Here is a 20136-nt window from a genome sequence, read left to right on the forward strand (position 1 = left end):
CTTTACATAGTGACGGTACCAGCACTTTACTGTGCCTCATGCAGAGCTTAAATGAAAGGAGAAATAAAATCAAAACAGAGACAAAGACTCTGCAGGCCAACATAATGTAGGTAGGAGTGAAGTTGTAATTTGTCATCTGTTCCCAAAAAACATTATTTCTAATAATTATAGTGCCTTATACGAGTATTCAGACACACATTAAACAAATGTCACATTTTCATAGACTTTTTTAAAGAAACATTCAGATTATAAGACGTTTGTTTCAAATGTTACCATGGAGTAAAGTTCTCCCACTTTAAAGAAGGAAGTCTTGGAGCCCAAACAGAAGTGCAGAAAAATCTTCATTACACAGCAATGTAACAAAGAAACGCGACCATGGTGCAACTGCTTAAAGTAGGAAGTGCATCGCTTTATGTTACGTTTTTTATAATCTATGCAAAATGCTCTCCTTCTTCCAGTTCTGCCCACTGTGGTATAGCGGGTCCGCGGCTTCTAGAAAAAAAAAGTCGAGTTTTTAAATCCGTATAGCCGTGCCGTTGGATTGCACGACCACGGGGCGTTAATGAGGTGATTGGAGCGAGTCGCACCTGCACGTGTGGGTGCGGTCATCCTCGTTTGCCTCATTGGCTTCCTGAGGTGTGTGATTAAGGCGCTGCGCCCACGGAGGTACCACGGGGTGTACGTGTGTATATATACGGGTCGACACCTGAGAAGGGAGAAATAAATCGTGGAAGGATCAGGATCAGGATCAGGATCAGGATCAGGGTCAGGGTCAGGGTCAGGGTCAGGGTCAGGGTGGAGTAAAACAGAGGTTAAAGAAAGTGATTGAATGGCAGCTTGGCAGGATGATCTGGCCACCTTGGATGAGGAGACATCACGAGTTGGGGCACCGCGAAGGAGCGTTAGACGGTGGCGCTCAAGGGGCTAGTTCGCCCCACTGAAAATAATAGAGTGGGGTGAGCTGAGAGGAGTCCTCCTGTGGGATCTGAGGAGTGACTGCGGGTGCGCAAAGGATCGAGGGAGGAGAGCTGACCTCAGCGGTCTGGCAATGACATCTGAAAGGAGGCCAAGACGAAGGTTAGCTGATGGACCTCGTGGCTGTTAGTCTCCGCCGGCTGCGAATAATGGGTGAGCTGGGGAGAAAGAGATGGAGGTGGGCCGGAGAGTAAAAGGAGTGAGAATGCATTTATAACTGCTGCATTTTTAACCTTTGATTTGATGGTTTTTGGCCCCGCTGGACACTGGTTTTTAAAGGATTTATTTATTGGAACTTTGGACACTGCACTTTTGTTTTAATAAAAGCACTTTTGAATATATCCCCTGGCTTCATGTGAGATTTGTCCCCATTGGTCAGTTCATCTCGGTTATATGTATCGATGGTGTTGCGTTCGGGGCTCCCATAAGGACGTTGGGAGCGTGAAGAGAACCCGCATCGTCACACCCACCATTGAGCCTAGGGCCTCAAGATCAAGAGGGGCCTACATTCAAATTGTTAGCAAAATTTTATTATCTCTCATGTAATTTACAAACTTAAAAATGGAAGGTGAAAGGGCCTCATAAGTGGAATAGCCTAGGGCCTCTTTTCATATAAATCCGGCCCTGCCCACCATTACCTAATGTCCATCACTTGATTGAAACTGGCTATCCTTACTTCATACCTGGTGCGGGTGTACTCCACAACCAAAATGTAATCATTGATAAATTACCCAATTTAAGTTAAAGTCAGAAAAACCAACATATGAAATACCGGGCCACTCAAATGAAAGTTATTAGATGTACAAGCATCTCTCAAGGCTGACATTTTAATCAGTAGCATTTCTAACACAATGGCCTGCTTTGTTTGTTTGTAGTAGATACTGTCCTGGACTTTTCATTACATCATACTGGATTGAGGTCATTATGTTAGGTAGAATGCCTGGTGGGAGCTGGGTGGTCTTGTGGCCTGAAACCCCTGTTTGTTTTTATTTTCTCCAGCCCTCTGGATTTTTTTTTTTCTTCCTCCCTGGTCATCGAACCTTACTTTATTCTTTTAATTTGTATTGCCAAATTTTTTATAATTTTTCTTCATCTTTTAAATCACTTTGAGCTACATCATTTGTATGAAAACGTGCAATAGAAATAAACTAGCCAACCCGCGGCGTACCATACGCCGCATAATCAGGCCGCTTTTTTAATGATTTTTAAGCACAGGGAAAAAATTAACATTTGAAAAATCCGGAGGAGAGGGGAAGGACGTTGATGGGCAGGGTGAAGCCTCGCGAAGCATCAACACGTTTGAAGCAATTGTGTCGGAAATCGTATTGAAGCTTCGAAGCATTTGACACTCACCTCTCTCGTGACACCTCCTGGCCATTTTCATTAACGTTACAGAAAGTTATGATCCAACTTCAATGACGTCTGTTAAAAGTCGTATTGCTTTTATTTTTTCGTAGCTACAGACTGACAACGAAGAGAATTAAGGGCTCGTCAGCAGCTTCTAGTGTGTGATGTCTAAAAAATATAAATATAACTAATGACGACAGGCAGAATGCACTATACGATAGCAAGAGTTAAACAAAATAAGACGCCTCACCTCATGCATTCCCGGCTCTTTCAATTAGTATTTACTTTTGTACTGTATCATTATAATCGCTCTTGTTATTAGTATTATAATTAACCCTGATCTTTTGTTGAGATCACATTTAATAGCCTTAAATGTTTTGTTTGGTCTGTCTTAATTAAAACGGAGTAGACAGAAAATAAAGGTTTATCCCTGTACTTTGCCATGATATAGGTAAGTACATTTGAGAAAGAAAATGTGAAACCCTTAAATGACAGATGTCATTATTCGATCAAGTATTAAAAACACAGTGTTGAAACCTTAGTATAGAACGGCGCATCACTGTTTGCGATTCTGGATGCTTTTCGCGTACTGAGTTGTTTGGGAGTCACAGTTGAGAAACAGAACAGTTTTTTAATGTCTTTTAAGCACAGGGGAAAAAATGAACATGTGGCCCGGTGCATTGTGGAAGATTGTGGGTTCACTTCCCGGTTCGTCCCTGTGTGGATAGCAAATTATACGCGACAAACAAACTGTTTTACACGCTGCAAACCAATCCGCACCGCTTTTTCAATGTTTTTTAATCCTTCGAGTTGCTAATTAACTAACTAACACCCACCCACTCAGCTTGTGTGAAAAAAATGCGCCCGTTCTTTTATCAAAGACTTGGTGATCATGTTTTGTAGACTCAATATATATTGGCTTTTCACTCAGCGCGAGGCCGCGCATTCATCTCGGATTATTACATCTTGCTAGACTAATCTGCTACACGGCTGCGTTTGAAAAACCGACTTATCCCGGATGAGTTTCACCGGCATTAATGATTAGGAATCTGGTTGGAACAAAACCCTGCAGCCACAGGGGTTCACCAGGACCGAATTTGGCAAACACTGCTGAACAGAGACGAAACCAACTCAGGTGAGGAGTGGGGGCGGGCAAAGTAGTTGGAGCTATTGATTATTCAGTGTTGTTTGCCTGGGTGTCTGATCTGCTCAACAGGATTATAAATAAAAGGAAAACAATGTGAAGGGAATGTCACAGGTGATCCTGTGGTGTGTGTGTGTGCGCGCGCGCTGCCTCTGTGGCGTTACCTCTGTGTGTGTGTGCGTCTGTGTATGCCTCTGTTTTTCTCTGGCGTTGCCTCTGTGTGTGTTTGTGTGCGCCTCTGTCTCTCTCGCGCTGCCTCTGTGTGAACCAAGATTCCACTGAGGTTGACTAATCAAAAGTCAACGTAGCTCAGAGCTGCAAGTAGAATGTGGCACAGACAAACAGAAATGACGGCATGTTTTTCGAGGCGTCGCGTCCGAGTTGGTGGGCGTGACTGTGATTTTTTTCGTCGTATCCAATGGTCTAAGAGTTGGTGGGCGTGGCTCCTTCCTGCGTGCGCCATTGGCGTCTTACTTGTCGGCGGTTTAGTGAATCCACGCCCCTTCCGGCGTGCTTTCCATGGTCGGCTACTTGTTTCCTGGCTTAGTGAACTATATATATAGATGTTGAATAGGCATAATAAAACCTTTTGTTTTGAACCCATGACTGTATTTGTGCTTTTTGCATCTAAGGTTTGTGGTGGCCCCTATCTGTCACAATAAGCTCCGTCCCCTTACAAACCTTGAATTGGACTGAGCAGGACAGAAAATTGTGTTACATTGTGTTAGCCCACTGGATGGCAGATAAGTCTACTTTAGGCTCACCCACACCACATTACAGATTTAAACAATACAGATTTTAGATTTCTTCTTTTTTCCTTTTTTCTGACAGTCCATACAATTGAGACACAACCTTGAGATGCCGATGCAAGTGCCTCACTGTTCCTAATCCTCCACCCATCTTCCCATTTCCTAAACTCTCATTTTCAGTTACAGTTTTGATATAATGCAGTCACCAGTCCTGAATTCCAAGCTTGTGTCACAAGACATGGTTGTCTACACATTGACACTCCGCTCTACTGTACTGACCCAGAAGTCACTAAACACCATAACTGACAAAAAGAATTGAGAGGTCAGCGGAGCAACTTGAGAAAACCAACATGCAAATGGAGAGAACATGGAAAACTCACCATGACACCACATAGACGAATGTTTGCAATTTCAAAGCCTCTGACATTTAATTAACATGCACAGGTCAAAGAGAAATAAGAGCTCCTATAAATCTGTTTACTCGTCCATATATCTTTAGACTCTTTTTTAATCGAATATTATAATGACTAAATATTAATAAACCTATTTTCAGGTTTGGTTACACCCTTTCTTAATGACTGACTGATATGTCTGAATTCTTCTCACCCGACAGATCAGCGACTTCTACATCAGGACTTCTTCTCCTAAAGTACGCCTCTCCGGACTTCTGTTGGGTCTTAGGGCAGTATAATTCCATTTGAAGACGTCAGGATGACTGAATATCTGATCAGAGTAACACTCAGTGTCCTTTTAACCAAACTTCAGCTGTCATCTAGATGGTGAAAGACTGTGAAAATAAGACAAAGATGACATTGAGGTGGGCAGTAGAGAACAGAGATCCATCCATCCATTTTCCAACCCGGTGGTCAGTGGCTATGAGGAGCTCACATCTGGTCTTACGCATCTATGTGACTGACATGAGGGCCTGAAGGGAGTCAGTCTTGTTGTAAATGTTTCATATTTAAATTCATAAACACATGACAATAGTTACAGGAATAAAATTTCAATAGTTGGGGAGAACATGGTGGTAGCTGTAGTACAAAGTGGGCATTGCCCATCCTGCTAGGCTTTAGTGGCACACCAGGCCAGTTAAGAAAGCAGATTTAACAGACATGAAGTCAACCAGAAGCACAACACCCACACCTGCATTCCCAGCTAAGTGGCTGAACTTGAACTTGGATCAGGAAATGTCTGGACTTCATCTGATAAGAAAGATGTAACTCATTGATGACCTGACATCTCTCCAGCAGACCCTCTGAAGACCTCTTGAGCCAGCAGACATGAAATGGACTCAAGCAACAACAAAGACCTACTGTATAATTCAAGGAATGAAAACTAAGATGGGCAGAAGAACCCACCTATTAAAAGACACTGATTTTGTAAGTGGATTTGACTTAAATCAAATCAGAAGGTTTAACCTTCCCTTAAAACTTTCTGCCCCATCCTATTTTGGATATTTGCGGGACACTCACTGAATTCTCTGGGAATTCCCTCAGGGTTGTGGAAATATGCAAAAGGACCTTCAGAAACTCTGCAACTTAAAAAGTTATGAGCCACCGTCTCCATGAGGAGCTGAAAAGCTGAAATTCAATTCTCTTTCTGAACCCAAAGCTGAGACCCAGTCTGTTAAGTCAAAGCTGTGTGCCAATAGTCTGACAAGGCTGAGAAGCCATGACTTCACAAAGGGAACTTTTTAAACTATGAAGTGGAAAAAGACAGCAGAAGACAACACGAGGAAGCAGCAGCACAGCACTGACAAGGATCAGGCAGCAAAGAGAATACATGGAGTAACACAGCAACAGCTCCACACAACATCAGACATCATCAATAAAGACTTGGCATCATAAATCAATTTATCTGTGTCAGTTTAAGGTAGAACTCTAAATACCAGTAAACAGCCAGCCTATGTGTTACTGTAAATGTCTGTCTGTCTAGTTTGTGTTCAGTCTTATATGTCAATATTTTTGCATTTATCATACTACTGAAATCCTTGTGTTTATCAATAAATTGTATTTTTCTGTTTTCTTAAAATGAGTGTGCTTCAGTTACCTTGAAAGGTAAGGTAAATAAATTAGGAGCCTTACCAAAGTATTGGATTAATTACCAATTACCACTAATTAAGCAAGTTAAATTTTTCTTTTTAAATCCCACATTATGATGACATCCTCTTGGGTGGCTCTCTTATTGATTAATGATCAGTCCAAATAAGGGTGGACATGTAAACTTCTGACAGGTGCTGGTCAGTGTTAGAGTAACCACACATTCTATGTTCGTTGTGACAACTTAAAAATAAAGCAACGGTGTTCAAAGGTAGAGGAGTGAAAAGGTCAGAAAATTAAAGAATCAGAGAGCACACAAACCAGGAAAACAGACCAAGAACAGAAAACAGGAAATTAAAATGGTCTTTTAGAAAATGTCAAAAATGATGCCAGAAATCAGTGGTCAAAAAGAGTGAAGTGACGTGTCAATAGAAATGGAAACAAAGGCCTTAACAACATTTTATTGTTTTGAAAGAGGGGATACCCAAAACTTGTACCATAAAGAGCTCAGTGAAAGGTAGGAGGTCTTTCCAGTTCTCTTGAGTATTGTTTATCATATCTAACGACTCAAACCCTTCTCAAATATTGATGAATTCTCACAGTTTGACTGCTGATTTAAGAATGATACCCTGAAGTAAACTTTATTTGAATCCCCACTTTCTTACAAAAATATTTTTAGAATTGGGAACCAAACTGTGAATCATTATCAGAAATTATTAACTTTCATGAAGTCTAAGAAATCCTTAACTGGAGACTTTCACAAAATCCTGTACTAAGGCTGGATTATTTGAAGAATGTAAGACATCAAGAATTAAACTACAGTCACTTGAAAAGAAGGTGGTAGATCAGAAGACAGACCTCTCACTGTATCCTCCAAGGCCTACTGGGGAAGAGGCCATAAGAAGACAATTGAATTCTCAGAGGCATCCTTAGCTCTACTGCAAGTGTCACAGGATTGAACTTAACCTCTGATGTCTTCTCTCATAGCTGATTATCACACGTGTGTTTTAATAAACTCTGAAGTTTCATAAATTTCACACTGATGAGCAAAATCAGAATCATTGCTAAACCTTAGATCTCAACAATTGCATAAAAAACTAGGCCCTTATCAGTGTACTCTGGGATTTCTTTTGCATATTGAAAACTTTTTTTCTTCAATTAAATTTGCAACATCTACCAAGACTGTAACTGCTATAAAGCATTCTGGGGGGATTTTGTTTTAAGGCTCACCAACTTGTTGTACCTCATCACACTGCAGGTAGGTCATCGTCTCTGAACCACTTCTGATACTTTGATGTTTTGATGAGGCCTGTAGTCAGTTGTTTTCCCTCAATGCCTGTTTGAAGAATTTTTGTGCTGAGTATAGTCTCACCTTGATTAACAATTTCTTATTTGTGCTGGGGGTGACAGCAATTCATTTAGAAGAGACGGGCTACAACCAAACAGGAAAGGCATCCTCTCATACAACACAGCTAAGATAATTATTCAGATTTGACTATTTAGATAGATAGATAGATAGATAGATAGATACTTTATTAATCCCAATGGGAAATTCACATTCTTCAGCAGCAGCATACTGATACAATAAATAATATTAAATTAAAGAATGATAATAATACAGGTGAAAAAAACAGACAATAACTATGTATAATGTTAAATATTAACGTTTACCCCCCCTGGTGGAATTAAAGAGTCGCATAGTTTGGGGGAGGAACGATCTCCTCAATCTGTCTGTGGAGCAGGACAGTGACAGCAGTCTGTCACTGAAGCTGCTCTTATTTGAAATCCATCTCAATACTAATGTACATTATATGTCAAACATAGCCAAGCCTGTAGCTGAATTGTCTAACTAGCAAATAATTTTATGTAAAAATAAAGATAAGACTGATGCTGATCTAAGCTATTTACATAGCTTAAGTCTTGTTAATTATAAACCTGTGTTTGTAGTACTAGGGTGTTGTACCGTGTTAGCCATTATGAATGTAGAGAAAAGCCAAGCAAAATGACACCTTTTATTGGCTAACTAAAAAGATTACAATATGCAAGCTTTCGAGGCAACTCAGGCCCCTTCTTCAGGCAAGATGTTAATGATCAGTTAGTTGATTCTGCAGTGACTTTGCCTATCAATGTGCACAATATCAGCACTCTAGTAACGGATCACAGTCTCACTGAAAGGTCTGGATAAAGTGGCAGAAACGACAATAACTTCATTGTTATTTTTAGGTGCCTAAACACTCTGATACAGCTGTGCCTTATGTGTCTTTACTAAATATAAGAGCATTAACCAGTAAGGCTTTTTACATTTATGATCTTATCAGTGATATGATAACAGATATTCTTACACTAAGTGAAACGTGGTTCAGCTGTGATGGTGCAACACTGTCATTTGAAGCAGCACCTCTGTGTTAGAATTTTGTTCATACTGTTCATCAAGGTTAAAAAAGTGGTGGTTTAGCAAGTATTTACTAGAGAAGACACACACTGGTTTAATCATTTCAAAAGGTTTAAAAAGTTAACATGAGGCAGGTCGTGGATATCAGTATATCGAACCATTTCTGCAATTTAGGTAATGTAGGAATACAACTAACTAGAATTAAAGTGCAGCGTATTGTTAAAAAATGCCATTTTGATGCATCTGCAGCGTCTGTCAGTCAGTCATTATCTAACCCGCTTACTCCAGAACAGGGCAGCAGGGGGTCTGTTGGAGTCTATCCTAGCCAGCATAGAGCACAAGACAGGAACAAACCCTGGACAAGGTGACAATCCATCGCAGAGAAAACACACACACAAACCAAACACACACTTGGGCCAGTTTAGTATCTCCAGTCCATCTAACTTGTATGTCTTTGGACTTTGTGAGGAAACCCACAGAGAGGGAGAACATGCAAACTCCACACAGCATTTAGATTTGCTAATATTCTCAGTAATCACACTGAATGTAATGCCTGTCCTAGCACAGCCAGCAATCATACCTGTAAGGTAGAATATTTATTTTCAAAGGTAAGAGTTACAGCTGACATAGTGGCCCCTGAAAGAACTGTTTAAAAATCCACCAACACTAAAATAATCTGAAAAATTTCAGAGAGGGTCAGATCTTAAGAGAAAATGCAGCAGGGCTAAATGTAAATGAAGACAAACTGAATTTAAAACCCACTATGAAATGTTAAAGACACATATAGCTGAATATAACAAAGTAGTCACATTTGAGAGGCAGTTCTATTTTTATAAAGTTATAAATAATCATCCAGCAGACTCGGGAGTTTTATTTTCAGCTATTGTCTCCTAAACCACGGTCAGATAATGAAATGCCACCTGAATATTTATAGCAAAACTTGTCTCTCCAAAATGAATCCTTCTGTACTTCAGCATGCTGTTTATAATAAAGTAAATTCCTTCACTGAAATAAATCTTCCTGAGCTCCATAGAATAATTTCTCAACTTAAACCCTCCAATTGAGTCCTTGGCCAGTCCTTACGTAAAGTGCCGGTTTTATACCTGGTGAGGCCTTAAACTCAATGAGACAATGAGGAACTGTGGTTTGAAGTTGCAGGCCAAACTAAAGGAGGAAACTAATCTTTATATTGTTCATCACAGTGAGTTCAGATGAGAACATCAGCCAGCCTCTCTGACACACCAGGATGTTCACTTGTTGGACTGTTAATTTTATTATCCCCTTATTTCTAACTTTTACACCAATGTTGAGAACTTATCACAGCTTTATGACTGCATTTGATCCCTGGAGTGAGGACTAATTAGTGTGTTCAGTTTTGTTTGTCATTTTTTATGTATCTGTATGTGGGTGTGTGTAGTGGAGGGGAACACCACTTGGAAGGAACTTATATCTGAACTTTGGGTGGAGGTTAAAATATACAAAGGGAATGGGGGGGGGGGGGGGGGGGTGGCGTAAAGGTGTGTATATTTAAAAAAGGAAGGTTTAATAGGAGGCCTGACATTGTTTTTCCGAACCATACTGAAATAAAATGAAACACAGCGGGTCTTAGTGAAGGAGGCTACGTGAATCTGGACTCACCTGGGAATAAACTTCAAGCTGGGGCTACGAGCTTAGTTGTAACAACTCAAGGACTTCTGCTTCAAGGCTTTGTAATTTGTTAGTTTTTATATTGCTTGAAATATTATAAAACAGAAAATAATATTTACCTTGAATATCTTTGTTCTAATATTATTCATTGTTTAGGGTTAATGAGAAGCACATTATTTTAGTCAACCCTTATAAACACTGAGGAAGGATGGGCTCTGTCTCAGAAGGCATCCCCTCTCTCTCCTGACCACGCCTTGACACTCTCAGTGCTAACTTCCCTTTTGGTTATAATGGCAAAGCAAAAAGGCAAATTACTTATTCAAAAATGTCAACTTTTACATTGTGATAGAAAAACAGCTGCAAGAGCTGATGAAGAATGTCGAAAAAAAGAAAATGAACAAAAAAGAGCTGCATATAAAAAAAAATCAAGAGCAGAGAGAATGGTCCAATAAACGAGAAAAAGAAAAATATCCTGAACAACATCCGAACAGCAATGCAAAAAAGAAACTTTAATAGAATGTAAGGTACAGGATAAAGTAATTCATAATATTGTTTTTGATGAGGCATTAATGTCATTTAATTTTTTATTTACTTTTAATTATGTTTTATTTTATATTTCTACTTTTACCCTTTACTTTTACTTTTTAATACGTTTTATTATTCATCTGTTTTTAAAATAGACAGTTGTAGTGAAATACTCAAGTAAATGATTTTCTATCTGTAATAACAAAGGACCAAACTGTCTTCCTCCCACACCCCCGCACACTCTTCTATATACCACCTCTTTAAATACAATCTCATTATGTAACCCCAATGCCCTTCGAGCTGCTCCGGCGCAATAGGCCTGGGTGTTGGCGATTGAAGCGAGCAGGAAGCAGAGCCCCCAATTGTATTAAAAAAATATCATTTATATTTTACTGTTTAATTATTTAATTATTTTCTGTATCAATGCAGCAAAATATGAAACACTATTCATGGGAGTAGAGAGCGGTGATTAAACATGCAAGTGAGAATTTCATTTTACTCTGTAGATGTGACAATAAAACTTACAACTAAACTAAACTAACTGGGGATTCTTCCATTTTACCTACTTTTACTGTTTGTAAAGCACTTTGAGCTCCACATATGTATGGAAATATGCTGCATATATAAATGTTGAAGTTATTATTTAAGATCTCCTAATGCTGTCCTGCATGTCAGCTCTTCATATCTGAGCTTCTTTATCAATAAAAGATTTTGAAGGTTCACCTCCAGCCTCTCCATTCTGAGAAGACCACCACACATGTCCTTGTCACAGAACTCACTTTACAGCAGTGTGGACTCGCTACTTTGAAATGATCTCAGTAAGAATACAGTTTATTTATAGAGGACCTCTCCTGTCCTCAAAGCACTTCACTAATACAGTAATCACAATAGGAATGAAAGTAAAGAAAAAGATCACATTAATAACACTGAATAGAAACAATGCCAAACATTAAACAACAATTAACAGATAACATAAATTAATGAAAATCAAAGTTCTGAATTAAAATTAGAAACAATTAAAGGGTTGAAAATGTGCAACATGCCACAATAAAGCAGTGAACAAATAACACAATTATTATAACTTACTGTATATGTGGAGATGTAAATGTGGACATTAAGGTTACCAGTGATGATAAAGACTGGTGAATAGGACAGGACTCTGTTTTGCTGTCAGTCTCAGAGCCCACCACTCATCACTGGCTCTTCATTTGAGGCTCAGTTCAGATCTAACAATCCCACCCTGACTACCACCCTGACCTGAGCTGAGCTGCTGTGAAGTTAACAAACCAGACAGAGTCGCCTCCTTTAGAAATGCAGACTCATTACAATCCAAAATTAATCAGACAGTTGCAATGTTTTACCAGTGGTAAACTTTGTGCCAAGTAATGTAAGCAGCAGAGAGTTTGGTATTAAAGCAGTGAGCCAAATCACTTGTCACATTATATCTAGCAAAGCTGTCACAAAGGGCATACTCATCTCAAAATCTCTTTTTCTTACATTTGCTTATATTTTCAGCAGCACAGGCCTCATCTCCAATCCTACCTGCACATCTGTGCCATCCTCAGTGCCACTAAGGAACCTCCAGCAACTCAAAGAAATTCCAGAAAAAGAATTGAAAGACTTACAGCAGTGAAGCAGCAGTAGCTGCAGCAGACCCCTCGACTCCGGCAGGTGTTGTCAGTTGTGAGGCCGCACCTCAGACCACAGCAGGACTCGGCTTGTCTGCCAGCTCACAAAGCTGCTTTTCTAAATTCCAACAAACTGAAAACAGCAAGTGCAGTCTTGTGATTTAAGAATAAATAGGAATGTTATTTGGCAAGTCCTCATCAGCTCCCAGGGTGCGACTTTACCATCCAGTGCTCCTCTTTTACACTCTTATCAGGGATACAATTATAACTGTAACATCTGTACATTTCTTTGGATCCACAGTGCTAAAACAGTGAACTGTCAGATCAAATGTCATCCTCCGCACAAGAGACCCTCGTCCTACAGTCATTGTGAGGCCTGCCAATGGACATGAGAAAGAGTCATGACAGTGGCAAAGACACATTACAGGAGACAGAAATAAGGTCCTTGCCACACAGGAGTGAATCACTAACGTCCCACAGGTACAGTCTGGCCTGACTGATCTCCAAAAGGGCATATCCCAGCCCAGAAGCACTGCTAGGGAGGCCTTCATAAGAATGCTACCATGACATAGTGCCCAGGTGAAGAGTAACAGTTATAGTGCCTAACATGTCTAGCACTGCCTAATTACCAAATGGGCAGGCAGAAAGAATGTCTTTAGTTAATGGTTGCCAAGGTCCATGACAGACATATGTAAATCAGCACTCATTGGAGACACACTTGATCATAATGGTACTTCTGACCTCTCAACCAATCCTTTTACATATGATTTAGGCCTTTCCCAGTCTACATTATCCTTGTTAGCCTCATCTTCTATTGTGTTATTAATTGATAAGCCCAGAGGTGCCACAGTTGGTGTTTGGGCAGTACCATCAATTAAACTTTGTTTCCCATTTCTGCCACACTAAGTGAAATGAAACATATACCTTGCTTACATGGTTCCTCTTTTGTTAGCCAGTGCTAGGGCTGCATCATCCTGTGGACCACGGTGAGTAAGATCTATTATGGTCACGTGGTTGCATGAATGCTTCACAGTCCTCTTGCAGTGCCCACCATCTCCTTTCAGGGGAAAATCCCCCTGTGCCTCTTGCAGGGCTGTGACTGGCACCCTTGTGCCTTTTTTCCCTGTCCAGGTACATCAGCATAAACCCCAGATGCTTTATAGGACACATGTCATTCTTCTTCATCTCTAGGACACAAACCACCTCTCAGCCTATATTTTTTGCCATCATTGGTCTTGTTTATGCACACGCTAAACAAACAGGAAAATCAGATTTATAAAAACCTGGCATACACACATTTCTATTTAATTTACCTTTTATAAATCACGACCTACATGAATGTGCCTCAGCCTCTGCTCAGTTTCCTCCCTGAAACAACCATACAAGGTGGTCCAGATCTAATTATGCAGCTGCAGATTGTCTGGATGTCTTTAATTTATGCAGGGACGATTCCAGTTCGGCGCAAAGATAATTCTTCATGTCGTCAGTTCGCACACTTCTAGATGGTCCGGGATTGTTCGGGTGATTTTCTATGTAATAAACTTAATAAGTTATAGCGTAATGAAAATTGCATAATTAGATCTGGACCAACCTATACATGGACTATGCTAATGAACCTCATGTATATACAATCACAGTGCTTCAGACTTTCATTGACTGATAGGGAAGCCTCCCATTAAAAATTATATTGAAGAAAGAGCTATACATAAATCCAGTACATGTGATCATTTAGAGTTAAATTAATGTAAGGTAGCTGTTTAAAATTCCAGAAATATATACTTAGTCAACACGTGACAGTGCATCAGAGCAAACTGGACACGGTCAACTAACAACTTTTCTTTAAATAAGTTGCTGTAGTAAAATGGAAGGCAGAATATGAATTCCTTTCTGACGGCATTACCTCATTTATTGATGCTGTGGTTACAATATTAATTTTGACAATACATTTTGATTTAGCTTTAATCTGTATCTTCTGAGTAAATTGCATTTTAGTTTTAGTGGCATTTTAATCATTTAATTATTGTTAATTTTAGTTTTTCAAAAAAGTACAATCATTTTAGTCAAGAAAAAGTAAGTCAGTTTTAGTCAACTAAAAGTAAATGTAAATTAGTCAAACATTTCAAATCAAATGGATGTCTTGTTTAACACATGAATATGCATAGAACATATTGTACCTGTGAATTATTATACTAACATGTACACTCAGGAGCCAAACCACATGTGCTGATTATTGAAAATAAAATGAAGAGTTAGCTGTAGAGAGGATTTCCTCCAAAAGCCCCTGGTCAGATAATGGCCGCTCTGCTCTGTCATCACACTTTTCTGCCCTTTAGTTATGCTGCTGCAAGGTTTTCCCAAAAAGGCCAACCAAGCAGCACACATTTCATTTCAGCACAGGGTTTATAAAGAATGAGATCATCATGGACTGTCTGATTTATCTGAACATGTGTACAGTTTAAATTTATTCTCTGATTGTTTTTTCTCCATCAACTGAAAAATACCAATTAAATTAACACTTAATGTAAAAATTCAAACATTGTTATATCTGTACTGTTGAATTAGTGAATTCTTTAGGATACTTACATTTAAATGAATCCTTAAAAGTGGCTTTTGTAATAAAATATTTTTAAAATCTGGTTTATCAGAGAATTTCTCTGTTATGTTTGTTACATTTGCTATTGTAAGATTTATTTTACATAATTATCTTGTTAAAAACTCACTAAAGAGTAACGTTTAACGGATGAGACATTTTTTTACATGAACCGAATATTTCAGAACTCTTGTTAAAGAGCCTTTGCTGTGCTGTTTCTAAAATGTCTCACCTGAGTGATCAGACTTTGCTATTGCTCAGCCGGAGTGCAAATCCACAATTACAAAAGTTACTTGTAGTCACTGCATTACATTCAATAAGACATACATGCTTTTACTGTACTACGTTTTTCACATTTTAGGGGTTATGCTTATAAACATTAGTTTCCCCTCAAAAAACAAATGCATAACACACATTTAGTGTTGCAGGTTCATAATCAGCAGCGCTGTTTTGCAGTTACAATACATCTACATATCGAATTAATTGGGAGATGCGCTTCAAGCAGTGAAATCCTACATACATTTAATGTTAGCATTAACAAATGGAGCAGCTCATTTCATCAATGATGTAGGCAAGCAAAATAGCCACTTTGTTTGAAGTTTGCCTCAATTTTTAATTGCTTTCACTGTGTTGTCACTGCCTCTGTGCCTGTAATGTGTAAGTAAATGTGTGCGAGGTGCTGTCACCCGCTACCCACCAGGTACAAAATGGAAGGATACGCGAATGAAAAGGTGTAGATGTGCTCATTACAATCAAAGAACTATTGCATCCTTTATTGGGACTGTGTAGGACACTGTATTAAAACTGATTACTCCATATATTAATCTCCGTCATTTCATCTGCTATGACAACACCACGAGCTAGATAGTTACAACTCACAGGACCATTGGATTGTGTTCTCAAAGCTGCACAAATCTGTTTCTTAAGTAACTCGTAAAGGAATAAAACTGGCAATAAGAAAATTCTGTGTGTGTGTCTATGTGCTGGATCTTTTAGCGGAGCGGAGTGGAGCAGGATTCAGGCTGATGTGATGATTTACTAATGATGGCCAAATTAGTGTTATCCAATTACGAGCGTGCATACAAGCTTTTAAAATTGCACTGCTGCTTTCAACCTCGTTATTTGTTGGTGTCAAAGAAATTTATGAATACAGGTACCCCCCCCACTGGAATGCCCTGATTTAAGCAATAGAAAACACAGGCAAGAGAAAGCGTCAATTGTTATTTATCTAAATATCCGAAGAGGTAACAAGTGTATTAATATGTTAGCCACATGTTAGTCACATTGCTACAAAGGAAAAAATGTCCTCAGCGCTATATTTATACAATTCATTGATTAGGTAACTATTCTTTAAAAGGAATTCATCACAAATTCAGAAAACTTTTAACATGATTGGTCACACCCAGTTGCTAACAGAACATGACAGATGTTGATACCTTAGATGACCACGATTTTATTGATAGTCCCGTTTGTTTAGGATGTACGTGACTTTTTGAATGTATATTTTTCATTTTTATTTTGAGTAGCTGTGTGAACCTCAAGAAGAAAAAAAAGAACAATGACCTATATATACTGTATATATATATATATATATATATATATATATATAGTGAATAATAAAATAACAGCGTCAGCTTTTAAGCTTAAGCTCAGAAGGATATGAGACTCAGACACATGCCAGGTGCACATTGGACTAGGTTCAAATTCAACTCTTACACTCCTCCCTTTGAACCGAAACGGTTCACTTTTCTTACATATCATCAATATCAGGAATATGAAAAAGAAATGCTTCAGAATCTTTAAGATCATTCAGAGAAGGGGCAGTTGGATTTGTAGGGGAAACTCGAAGGACCATATTTTTTATCATATTGTTAGACATCATATTTGACATTACATTATGCAGGATATGGATACAACAGCAAAAAATGAGACCAATAATTAAAAGGACGGCAAAAATTACCATCCCAACCTGAGCGAACCAGCTACCAAATTCTCCAAAAAGATCATTGAACCATTTTGTAGGAAACCACCACGAGGGGGCAAAACCAAAATTAGCCTTAAGTTCAAGAGCTAGACCTTCCAATCTCTCTAGTGTGCGAGTAAAGGACTCATTAGAGGCAGTGTTATTAGGAATAAAAGTACAACATGCTTCACCAAACATAACACACATACCACCTTGCTGAGCTAAAAGCATATCTAATGCTAAACGATTTTGCCATGCCATCTGAGAAGTGGCATGAAGCTGTTCACCTAGTGCCTTAAAAGCATCTCTGCTAAAGATAATGAAGTGCTGCTAATTATAATATACATAATTAATCCATTCAACATTCTTATTGATTGTTACGAGGGGAAAAAGAGATTTCTATTCAGCAACCACCTCATCCCGAGCCTTATAATCATGTGGGATGGCTTTGGGTTGCCCTATCTCATTGATGTATACTTTAGGGTCACACTCATACTCAGAAACAGCAGAAGCAGATCGTCTAGTTCGAGAATAAGGAAGTAAAGAAATAGGGCCTAGAATGGGGGCAATAAGAATGTCATGAGCAACCATTACCAAAGCACAAGTCCCATCCCAGTCACTTGGAAGACCTACCCTTAGGAGAGTGCCCTCCCGTCATTCGAACACAGGCCCAAAAACTGTCTGCTAATGAGCGATTCTGAAAAGTAAGAGAACAAGCAGTGGGTTTAGACTTATCAGGACCACACTGACTTTCATTCCTGTATTTCAATGAAACAATAGAGGAACAGTTTCCAAGGAATGTTCCGACCGGATTTGTACCATTCCTCTGATAACATTTATATTTACCTGGAGTTATCTGCGTAACATAAGGGGGGGGGGGGGGGGGGAGTGTCAGTTTGTGGCCAGATACTGGAATAAATACATCGTGATGCGAAATGGGGCTGATACAAGTAACTTCCCATAAGAAGTGTACAGGTTCGTGGACATATAGGGTCTGGTATACTAGTCTTTTCTATATGAACCCTTTTTGAACACTCATAATATGCCCAATCAGTAACATTCTTAGTAGAGGTATCATTCCCACAGTCTGGGGATTGTAACCATCTATAAAATGTATTGCAGGTCTCATCATTGTATACATGGAGAACGACCCATAAATCAGGTCGTGGTTGAGAGCAAACATAACATGATTCATTCTTCATTTTAGAGACAGTATAGTTCATAAGAGCCCACCACATGTTATCTGTCTGAACCCAGGGTGACACCTGAAAAGATAAAGAGCGCTTCAGTCGATGTATGTTAGACACATTAAAATGGATACAATCATCTGAGGAATTTGTTGCTTTCCCCAGACAGCAGGAGTCAATAGATTGTATGACCCTGGATAGAGCCTCATACAAGACAAACACCAAAGATAGAGAAATAAGCACTGTGGGTACATGTCTTTTCAAGGTTTGGATTTTCATGGTGTTGTCAACAAGGAAGTCTTTCTGCAATGGGAAAGGTGGATCCAGGAATTGATGCCTTCAGCCTTCATAGCGTGAGTAGTAGACAGAAGAACTTGGTGCGGTCCTCTCCACCGGGACTGGTTCCAATGCTTTCATCGAGCGTCTCAAACCAAAATCCAATTGCCTATGGTGATCTCCTCTTTCTCAGTGTCATCAGATAGGGCTACTCGCCAGGTCTCCTTTACTTGGGAATGGACACCTTTAGCACCCTCTGTAACCCTGAAAGAAAATGAGAAAGATCCCCATCAACGGTTTCCAGTTCAATTCTCCCACCAGGAAGTTGGTCAGGCATTGGTTTTCCTGTCAGAACCTCAAAAGGGGAGAGTCCTAACTGTCTATGTGTTCGCCCTCGCATAGCAGTCAAAACCAGTGGGAGGGCATCTGGACAGTTTAAACCAGTCTCTTCACATATTTTAGCAAGTTTCAGTTTCAATGTCTGATTTGCCCTTTCCACCATGCCTCCACTCTGTGGATGATAGGCACAATAGTGTTTTAAGTCAATCTGTAGCCATTCGGCTAAATAATGGTCACTGAATTAACAAAATGTGACCCATTGTCTGAGTGTAGTTTCCAGGGCACCACCTCCCTTACCAAGGCCTTTGCCACTGATTTTGCATTTGCATGTATACAAGGGAAAGCTTCCACCCACTTAGAGAACACATCAATTATGACAAGACAATATTTGTAACCTTTTGATGGGGTTAGCTCAATGAAATCTATCTGCAAGTGGTCAAATGGGCCATTCGAAAGAGGGATAACAGATTGTCCTACCTGTATGCTTTTACCCACATTAAACTTGGAGCTCTCCAGAATTGTTCTACCCATGCCACCATCACATCTTTAGAAACATGGTCAATACCGTGTTTGCAGCTTTTGCAAATCCTGGAAAAGAAGACCTTGAAAGAAAAGGTTTGTTAGTCTGTGTGTGTCTCTACATTCCATTGGAATCCTGGTATCCTCCTTTTCGAATCCACATCCGGCGCTCAGCTGGAGACACGTTAGCCTGTAAAAAAGTCATATCTAGATTTAGTGGCTCGGCTTGCATTAAAGTGGCTAGTGTTATAGGAAACACTGGAGCATCCGGCCTACAGTATATGCAGCTTCTTTCGCCCAATAGTCTGCTTGCGTATTGCCATGGCTAACAGGATCCTGTCCATTTGTGTGTGCTTGTCATTTTACCACAGCAATTTGTTTTGGTTCCATAATTGCATTTAGCAAGTTTTCAACCAGTGTGTGATGTTGAATAGGTTTTCCAGAGTGAGCCATGATCATGGCACACCCCAAAGGCATATCTTGAATCTGTATAAATTGTTACATCTTCCCCCTTATGCAATTGGCACGCACGTGTCAATGCAACAAGTTCAGCGGCCTGAGCAGACCACGAGAGAGGGAGCTTGGCACCTTCCACTAAAGTGTTATCTCTTACCACAGCATAGCTGACAGAGGGGGAACCATCTGGAAGACAAAACGAACACCCATCAACAAACACGACATGGCCTGAATTAAGAGGAATGTCGGCTAAATCAGAACGAGGTTTAGTAACATGAAAATGACTTGCCCGCAATCATGGGGTTCACCATCATCAGCTGTAGGAAGCAAAGTGGCATGGTTTAAAGTAGTATAATGCTA

General features: G+C 39.6%; 2 protein-coding genes across 6 annotated transcripts in view; both read right to left on the reverse strand.

The window, feature by feature from the left end:
• Positions 1–4954, reverse strand: part of LOC114645174 (NACHT, LRR and PYD domains-containing protein 3-like) — a 98622-nt gene extending 93668 nt beyond the window's left edge. For 3 of the 4 annotated variants that reach the window (XM_051921817.1, XM_051921816.1, XM_051921814.1), the window contains exon 1: positions 4822–4912. In XM_051921817.1, coding sequence (XP_051777777.1) covers positions 4822–4912 — 91 coding nt within the window. Of the gene's footprint in view, positions 1–4821 lie in introns of all 4 variants that reach the window. The other variant, XM_051921815.1, reaches the window with a different exon arrangement.
• LOC114645176 (NACHT, LRR and PYD domains-containing protein 1b allele 4-like) overlaps positions 1–20136 on the reverse strand; it is a 140802-nt gene that overhangs the window by 95639 nt on the left and 25027 nt on the right. The gene's annotated exons all lie outside the window — the stretch shown is intronic.

The sequence above is a fragment of the Erpetoichthys calabaricus genome, assembly GCF_900747795.2.
Source record: "Erpetoichthys calabaricus chromosome 1 unlocalized genomic scaffold, fErpCal1.3 SUPER_1_unloc_25, whole genome shotgun sequence".
Lineage (NCBI taxonomy): Eukaryota > Metazoa > Chordata > Cladistia > Polypteriformes > Polypteridae > Erpetoichthys > Erpetoichthys calabaricus.